The sequence below is a fragment of the Dioscorea cayenensis genome, chromosome 17 (assembly GCF_009730915.1).
Source record: "Dioscorea cayenensis subsp. rotundata cultivar TDr96_F1 chromosome 17, TDr96_F1_v2_PseudoChromosome.rev07_lg8_w22 25.fasta, whole genome shotgun sequence".
Classification (NCBI taxonomy): domain Eukaryota; kingdom Viridiplantae; phylum Streptophyta; class Magnoliopsida; order Dioscoreales; family Dioscoreaceae; genus Dioscorea; species Dioscorea cayenensis.
Window position 1 is genome coordinate 22,190,225 of NC_052487.1, and position 9,638 is coordinate 22,199,862.

Consider the following 9,638-nt stretch of genomic DNA (forward strand, 5'->3'; position numbering starts at 1 on the left):
AATTGCATTTAACTCCCTAGATCACAAAATTGTATTATATGAAAATCATCCAAATCTCAATCACAGATTACATTTGGTTTCTAATTTAGAAATAATTTTTGATTCCATTTAAATCAGTTTTCTAATTTAGGACGAACCAATTCCGATTCTTGCATTGTATAGTATTATATGGATATAGTCCTTGTGCTGCTTGGACTACCAATTTCTGACTAATATGTATGTGTTCAATTCTTATCACATATAGGGAGCACATCTTTGTGCATGTGATGCAGATAGTTAAACAATAACCTCTATTTTATTCAAAGATATAAATATTAATTGAAACTCATGAGATACTCAAGTACCAATTAATATATATATTAATTGAATACTGTTGTCCTCCAAGAAGATGTTTGTAAGAGAAACATTTTATTAAATTTAAAAAAATGACAGTAATATTGGCTAAAGGAAAATCACAGAGGAAGACAAGGAACGTTGGGGATGACACTTCCAATGGATCTCCCATTAGCGTTGGAACAATAAGGTTTTGGTGGATTAGGGTTGGACGGCGTCACTAAATGAATGTTACTCATGATAAGCCCAGTGCATGGGGCAACATCGCTGCATGCCAAGCTTATTAATGGCACCTCCCCTGTCGATGTCCCATGTATGTCTATATACTTCACATCGCTCAGTTGCACTGCACTTGACTGTTTTATATATATATATATATATATAAATTAGTTAATTATTCAAAAACATTAAAATATAATTCATAATTAAAATGAAGACAGTAATTAATTAATTAATTAATTAATATATATATATATATATACCTTCTTGGGACAATTGTTTTGATTAGGACAGTAGTATTGGTCGATAACTATGGGTGCTTGTACGGCAGTCATGTTCACGTGCTCGAACAATATACTTTTTGCATGACCAGATCCACCCTGAAAATTAATTAATTAATTAATTAATTAATTAATACTTTGATATAAATATATGTATCAATTTAATTAATGACCTGCCATGTTTTGATTCTAACACCATTGGTGGTGTTGAATAAGTTGCAGACAGAGACTTGAACCAGATCAACCAGTGAAGTGGAGCCGTCCATTCCCAAGCTGCCGATGCTGATCCCATGCCCAGGTCCGCATGTTATCTGGGTAACGTTAACATCCACACAACCACTCCCAATTGCTATACAATCATCTCCTGCACATATATGCGTTATTACTTAAATACTTGTAATTGTGCACTGCATTGCATTATTATTTTAACATTATGAATTAATAAAGAGAAGATTAACTAACAACAAGCTAACAGACTATATATATATATATATATATATATATAAAGTACCTGACGCAATGGTGCATCCAGTGATTAGGACATGCTGAGAGTCGGCCACGTAGATGCCATCTGTGTTGGGGCTATCGCCAGGTGATGTTATGGTAACACCATTTATCTCAACTCCTATGGAAGCATCTATGCTCAAGTGCTTGCCTGGGCTGTCCTTCAACTTTATTTCTTTTACTTTCAAGTTGTTGCATTGAATGAACACCATACTCTGTTGATATATTAATTTATATGCATATTTATGAATTATTAAATTTCCATTCACAAATTTATAATTCTATCTGTTGAAGAAAATTGTGATTAATTTAGTAACTGATGAGGCCAGAGGATATATTTATTACTTACATAGGGAGGAGAGCATTGCTGAATATCAGAGTACATATATAGAAGAAGACAAGGAGAAAGAAAACAGTGAGAAATCTCATGCATCCATTAGACTAATTGCTACAAATTAATATTGATGATATAGAACAAATTAAAAATATATGCATGATCATGCTCACGTTTTTAAGTTTGCAAGGCCACCAGATGGGACCTCTGCCATCAATGAGACCATATCCATCCACAGTGAGGCCATTAACATTGTAGAACGTGATCCAATGGTTAAGCTCCGCATTCCATGGAGTGTTTGGTGTTACTAGATTTCCACTCACCTGCATTATTTAGTTTCCTATCTTGTAATTAATTTACACTAGCTTTAATTTATTGGATAATATGATATGAGATGATATATATATATATATGATAATGATGATGATGATTATGATGATACTATACCTGGACATGGACGTTGGATTTGCAGGGCCCTTGAAACATGAGTGTGGTCAGGAGAAATGTTTTTCCTGATGGAATAAGAAGTGTTGAATATGCAGCATCAGCACATGTCTTTCCCCATGCTTCTAAGAAGGCCTACAAATATTTATATGCAACTCCATATATTATTACAAAATCAACGTTACCTTAAATGTGTGTGTATATATATATATATATATATATATATATATATATATATATATATATATATATATGATGCTCTGTAACTTAATTTGCTAATGCCCTTAATTAGTCTTATACCTTGGAATCATCACTTTTGCCATCTCCAACAGCTCCAAAGTCTACCACGTTATACACTGAAGTTACACCAGCCACTAGTCTAGACATACAACATAATGCAACAACCACCAAGACAGCCTGCAAAATTCAACATATATATATACATAGAAAAAAACAATGATGATGTTATGCATCAATATTGTTAAAAATTCTCGGACAAAGACTAACTTTAATTTTACAGTAATGAAGAACAGAAGAAGGTAACATACCATGGAAACAATGGATGTCACTGATAATAATAATATGGATGCGGCGGTGAGCAAATATACAGAGAAAAAATTAGCTATTTATATTTAATTCGAATGAATGTACATAAATGCATTTTATCTTATAATGGAAAGTGATAATTAATGGACATTATTTTCTTGATTTCATAAAGGTTAATTTAGTAACTTAAATGTTCCTACATTATGATTTTTTTTTAATTTAAAAAAAATGGATGTAAATAGTTAAAAAATTAAAAATTGGAAAGAATTAAAAAGGTTATAATGGCTTCGTATATATCACATTAATTAGGTAATTAGATATAATTCACATCTCTCTCTCTCTCTCTCTCTCTCTCTCTCTCTATATATATATATATATATATATAAAAATTCTGAATATATTGAAGTTCTTTAAAAAAAAAAAAAAACTATAAAAGGATCGTACAAGTTTGGAAAAGTATGGCATGGTTTGGAAGGACTAATCCAAGTAATCTTTAGCCCAAAACAAAAAAAAGAAAAATCATGGCAGTGTATCATAGTGCATTAAGCATGTGATTCATATGCATGGAGATTGGCATTTATGCACCAAATATTATAATGATTTTATAATTTATTGCAAACAAAAATACAGCACATACAAAAGAAGTAATTATGTGAGTTTTATGACTATATATCTTATTAATTCGGCAAAGTAATTATATGAGGTTTATGACTATATATCTTATTAATTCGGCAAATTATTATGTGAGGTTTATTTGCATGCACTTAATCTTCTATTAACTTTTTTTTTTCTTTTTTTAAAAAGCAAAGTATTTGTAACTCCACATCTTATACAGTTATAAATCAAAAGTTTCCATTCATAAATGTTCGCTTTTTTTTTTTTATTAAAGCTTTTGAAAATTACCTAAATCTCAATTACAAAATTACAATTAAACCCATGTAGATGTTGTTTTTTTGTTGTGAAAAAGTGCAAGACTTTGGTAATGTATAATTTTCCAATGTTGTATTTGAAAAGTCTACATTAAAAAAATAAGAGTTTTTCCCTTACTGTAGCCTCTAAAATTGTTAAAATCTTGATTAAATTGTATGTAACACACTATAAAATATTATTTAATTTTTTTTTTTTGAAAAAACTAAAAAAGTATTTGTAATTTCTGCTTCTTATATTGTTATAAATAGAAAATTTTCCATTCAAAATATTTGCCTTTTCGCCTTTGAAATCTCCTTAATTTAGATAACATAATCACGCTTAACCTTCTATTGGTGTTATATTTTTGTTAGGAAAAAATTTAAGTTTTTTATAATCGATAATATATCCAAGATTATTTACGAAAAATCTCCATTAAAAAAAAGTTGAGTTTTTCTTTTGCTATATATAGCTTTTGAAAATTGTCCAAATCTTAATAATAAAATTGCACTTAAACCCTTATAAACTTTTTGGAAAAGTATTTATAATTTGTACATCTTATAGGTTATAAATCGAAAGTTTCCATTCAGAAAATTAGCTTTCTTTTCCAAACTATAGTTTTGAACAATTACCTTAATAAAAATTACAAAATTCCACTTAAATGAAAAAAATTACATTCAGAAAGTTACTTTTTTTTTTCACATACTATATCTTTGAAAATTGTCCAAATTAAATGTCAATCACAATATTACACTTAAACCTCTATAAGAGTTATATTTTTATTAGGAAAAAGTGTAAGATTTTAGTAATTTATAATTTTTTTGGATTATATATGAAAATACTATATTTAAAAAAATTAAAGAATTTCTCTTACTATAGCTTTTGAAAATATATCGCCCAAAATTGCATTGCACTTCATGACTTAATATAACTTTTTCCAAAAAAACAAAAGGTATTGTAATTTCTACTTCTTATATGGTTATAAATGAAAATTTTTTTTTTGAAAAAGCTAACTTTTTTGGGTCATTATATCCTCTGAAAATCGGTAAAATCTAAATCACAAAAATACACTTTAACTCTATAGGAGTTATATTTTTGTTATGATAAGATGTAAGACTTTTGTAATCTATAATTTTTTAGGGTTATATATGGAAAGGCTACATAAAAAAGTTAGACTTTTTACCTTGTTATATTTTTTGAAAATCGTCCAAATCTTTTTCACAAAAATACACTTAACCCCATAAAATTTTTTAATAAAAAAAATATTTGTAATTTCTACATCTTATAGGGTTATAACAAAAAATTTTCCATTGAAAAAGTTAAATTTTCCCAGTAATATATAGCTTTTGAAAATTACATAAATCATAATCACAAAATTACAGTTAAACCCCCTTGTTGCTGTATTTATAATAGTTTTGTTATGAAAAAGTGTAACAATTTTGTAATCCATAATTTTTTTAGGGTTGTATATGAAAACTCTCCATTCAAAAAAGTAGGAGTTTTTCCGGTGCTATATAGTCTTTGAAAATTGTCCAAATCTTGATCATAAAATTGCAAGTAATTAATAAGTTAATTATTAAAAATATTACAATATAATTCATAATTGATCAAATGAACAGTACAGTAATTAATTAATTAAGATATAAATAATATATACCTTATTGGGACAATTGGTTTGATGAGGACAGTAGTATTGGTCAATAACTATGGGTGCTCGTACGGCAGTCATGTTCACGTTGAAGAACGATATACCTTTTGCATAACCAGATCCACCCTGAAAATTAATAAATTAATATATATGCCTGAGATATTTGGTTATATAATCTGATTAAATTGATAGTGCGTGCGTGCATGCATGCATGCAGAAGTAATAATTTAATTAATTGATTGAATGAGACCTGCCTGCCATGCATGTTTTGATTCTAACACCATTGGTTATGTTGAACAAGTTGCAGGAGAAGACATGGACCAGAACAACCCGTGAAGTGGAGCCGTCTATTCCCAAGCTGCCAATGCTGATCCCATGCCCTGGTCCGCATGTTATCTAGGTAACATTAATTAATATCCATACAACCACTCCCAATTGCTATACAATCATCTCCTGCGCGCGCAATATGCGTTATTACTTAATTAAATATATACTACTAATTAATATATTGTGCACTGCACTGCACTGCATTGCATTGTATTTTAACATTATCAATTAAAGAGAAGATTAACAAGAAGCTAATTAAGATACACACACACGGACACACCTGTTGCAATGGTGCAGTCAGTCATGACTTGGACGTGGAGAGAGTCGCCCAGCTGGTAGATGCCATCTGTGTTGGGGCTGTCTCCAGGTGATGTTATGGTGACACCATTTATCTCAACTCTTCTGTACTTATTTATATATGCTCAAGTGTTTGCCTGGGCTGTCCTTCAATTTTATCTCTTTTACTTTCAAGTTGTTGCATTGAATGAACGCCATAGTCTGATGATATATTTATATGCATGCATGGTGCATATATGCAGCATATATATATATATATATATATATATGATTTAATAAATTTCCATTCACAAATATTTCTGCTGAAGATCGAGAAGATTGCAATTTAGTAAATGATGAGGAGGATATATTTATTACTTACATAGGGAGGACAGCAGTGCTGAATATATATCAGGGTACGTAGAAGAAGAGGAGGAGAAATTAAAGAAAACAGTGAGAAGTCTCATGCATCGATTAGACTTGCTACAAATTAATATTGATGATATAGAACAAATTAAAATATATGCATGATCATGCTCACGTTTTGAAGTTTGCATGGCCACCAGATGGGACCTCTGCCATCAATGAGACCATATCCATCCACAGTGAGGCCATTAACATTGTAGAACGTGATCCAATGGTTATTCTCCTGATAATAATTCAATTCCATAGATTGTAAAAAGTGTTTGGTGCTACTAGATTTCCACTCACCTGCATGATTTATTTTCATATCTTGTAATTAATTCATTCTATAGCTTCATTGAATAATATGATATGATATATATGTATCTATGATAATGATGATGATACCTGGATGGTGATAATGATGATGATGATGATGATGATACCTTGAAACATGAGTTTGCTCAGCAGAAATGTTTTTCCTGATGCAATAAGAAGTGTTGAATATGCAGCATCAGCACATGTCTTTCCCCATGCTTCTAAGAAGGCCTACAAATATTTATATGCAACTCCATATATTATTACAAAATCAACGTTACCTTAAATGCGTATATGCACCAAATATTACAATGATTTTATAATACAGCACATGTACAGAAGATTAATTCTGCAAATTAATTATGTGAGGTTTATCCGTTTATGACTGACTATATATATCTTGTTAGCGGTACTGATGTTTAAGACATATACTAAAAAAATTTTAATGTTGGGTGGGGATTTATATGCATAATTTTTATTTCAATTTATAAAATGGATTTAGCAACAAGATTTCTTTCCTATTGCAGTAATCCTTCATTAATAATATCCTGCCAAATTTTTTGGGATGCCTCAAAAAAGATTTCAATCTATCTATCAATATATATATATATATATATACATATATACATATTACACACATATATATATATATATATATATATATATATATATATATATATATATATATATATATATATATAGGCACACACACACATGCAAACCCACGAGAATCGGGTGCCTCCCATGCACATGCATTTGATCAAATTATTTTAGAATTTATAAATAATTCATGAGGGCGCTGATGTATTGCATGGATCATGACATGCTAATTTAACATGTAGATATAAAAACTAACAAGCTAGCTAGCTGGCTAGCTAACTCGTCAAACAAGGGACCTCTGGCATTACATAGCCTTGCTTCCTGCCACTGGCGTTGATGCAGAAACTCTCTGCCTTAACTCCAGCATCTGTCCCCTGAATGTTCACCATCTTCATGAGAATCTCGGTGCATTGCATGCTCTGACTGCAGTTCAGGTTGATGGCAAGCTTACTGTTTGTCGTTCCCCCCACATCAATATATCGAACATCGCTCACTCTTACAGCTGATGACTTCACCACCAATCATTATTTTTATTTCTTTGGTACATGGATATATATCAAGCAAATCAAACAAACTAAAACATGCATAAACTTGATAAACAAAAACAGAAAAATCAAGTTGATGCACGCCCGTGTTAGCCATATATATACATACATCATGCAGATATATATACCTTAATGGGGCATCCATCATTAGCATAATCACAGTAGAATTGATTGATGACTATGGGATTCTGGACTCACGTGAAGTTCAAATCTTCAAATATAATCCCCTTAGCATATCCATGCATTCCCTCCCTGGATTATAAATACATATATATGCGTGTGTGTCATTAATGTAATAATACCCTTAATATTAATAAAAAATAACTAATCACAATAGCTATCCAGCTCAAATAATTAGTTACCTGCCATGTCTTAATTCTAACTCCATTCATTGTGTTGAAAAATTGGCAAGAAAAGACATAAATCTGCTCCACTTTAGCTTCAGAACCATACATTCCCAAGCTTCCAATGCTGAATATGTGGTTAATTTGGAAATTAGAAGTGTATATATGTAGTAGCAATTACAGTTGGGACATGCACGGATTGTGACATTATATTGCATTACAAAAAAATTATAATTTACAAACAACATTTTCTGTTTCTAATCCATTGCTAATTCATTTTAAAACGGATTAGAAACAGAAAAATTCCGTTTCTTAAAAGCTGATTTAATTCTGTTTCAAAATTTAGAAACGTATTAGCAACCGAATTTAATCTGTTTCTAATATTTGCAACGGAAGAAGATGCTATATGACCGATCATGAGATCATAGGAACCCGTTCCAATAGAAATGCAGTCATCCCCTGCAACATTGTATACAATTGCAAGAGATAGTACTGCAAGCAAGAAGATGGAAGGCAAATGTATTAACAAATTAATTAGTTAATTAATCACCAGTTCTGATGATGGAACCAAAGATGTCCGAGTGTGTGGTGTCCTCAATGTGAATGCCGTCGGTGTTAGGACTGTCCTCAGGAGCATCGATGCTGAGGTCTGACAAATGCACACTACTGCTTTTGTATATAACTAAATGCTTCCCGGGACTGTCCTTAAATTTCAGACCAGTCAGTTGGGCATTCTGGCAACTCATTATTCCCAGTGTCTGCACAGCATGAGTGATAACAATAGCCAGTTCATGAGGAAATCAACAAAGAAATTTTAATTGTATATATGTCCGCTTATGCAAAATAGACTAACTTACATTAGGTATTTTGAGACAATGCTGCATTGCATACAAGACACCCAATTGACACATATTTGCACAGGAAGAAGAAGCAACAAGCAACAGAAGCAGCAGCAGATCATTATATATATATACATGTTAATTAGTTGGAAGATTCTGAAAGAAACCAAAAAGAACAAAAGTTGATGTCCGTACCTGGCTTTGTTTTCTGCAGGGCCACCACGCATGACCTTGGCCATCTATCTGGCCAGATCCATCAATTATGAGTTCATTGACAGACATGAATAGGATCCAATGGTCCATCTCTTTCTCACCCCACATAACCTCAGGTGCCACCATGTTCCCATCGATCTAGATACATATGCATATAATTTATATTCAATATCAACTAGAAGTTTTACTGATGTTATATATAATATCGATACATATTACTACCTGGACATGGATTTTAGATTTGCAAGGGCCAGTGAAAGAAACATGAGTCAACAAGAATGTCTTCTCCTGTGGAACAAGTATTCTGGAAAAGAACTGTCTTTACAACCCATGTCCCATGTTTTCATAAATGCCTGCATACATGGATTCAAGGAACCAATCACCTTGCCTTGTTTGGTTACAGATGACTTTTACTATTAGTTATTGTAATATACCACCAAAAAGAAAATAAAAGGGGTATGAGCTAGCTAGGTTAATTGATTACATTGGCGTCATCAGTGCGACCATCTCCAATGGCTCCATGGTCAAGAATAAGTGGAAGAGCCCTGTCCCACAGCCA

General features: G+C 31.4%; 1 protein-coding gene across 1 annotated transcript; it reads right to left on the bottom strand.

Moving 5' to 3' along the window:
* Positions 1-452: 452 nt before the first annotated feature.
* Positions 453-5,296, bottom strand: LOC120281307 (polygalacturonase QRT2-like). The gene is made up of 8 exons (XM_039288163.1): positions 5,225-5,296; positions 2,416-2,532; positions 2,119-2,250; positions 1,845-1,994; positions 1,345-1,552; positions 1,007-1,197; positions 816-932; positions 453-689 (listed from the first exon to the last, which is right to left on the bottom strand). The coding sequence occupies exons 1-8, from the start codon at positions 5,294-5,296 to the stop codon at positions 453-455; spliced, it is 1,224 nt and encodes a 407-aa protein (XP_039144097.1).
* Between the last annotated feature and the right edge of the window lie 4,342 nt (positions 5,297-9,638).

Excerpts from the sequence above, each read along its gene's own strand:
- LOC120281307 (XM_039288163.1), bottom strand. The coding sequence starts at position 5,296 with ATGACTGCCGTACGAGCACCCATAGTTATTGACCAATACTACTGTCCT. Across the intron at positions 1,995-2,118 it reads AATCCAACGTCCATGTCCAG|GTGAGTGGAAATCTAGTAAC; the intron begins GTATAGTATCAT and ends TAAATAATGCAG. Across the intron at positions 1,198-1,344 it reads TGGATGCACCATTGCGTCAG|GAGATGATTGTATAGCAATT; the intron begins GTACTTTATATA and ends ATATATGTGCAG.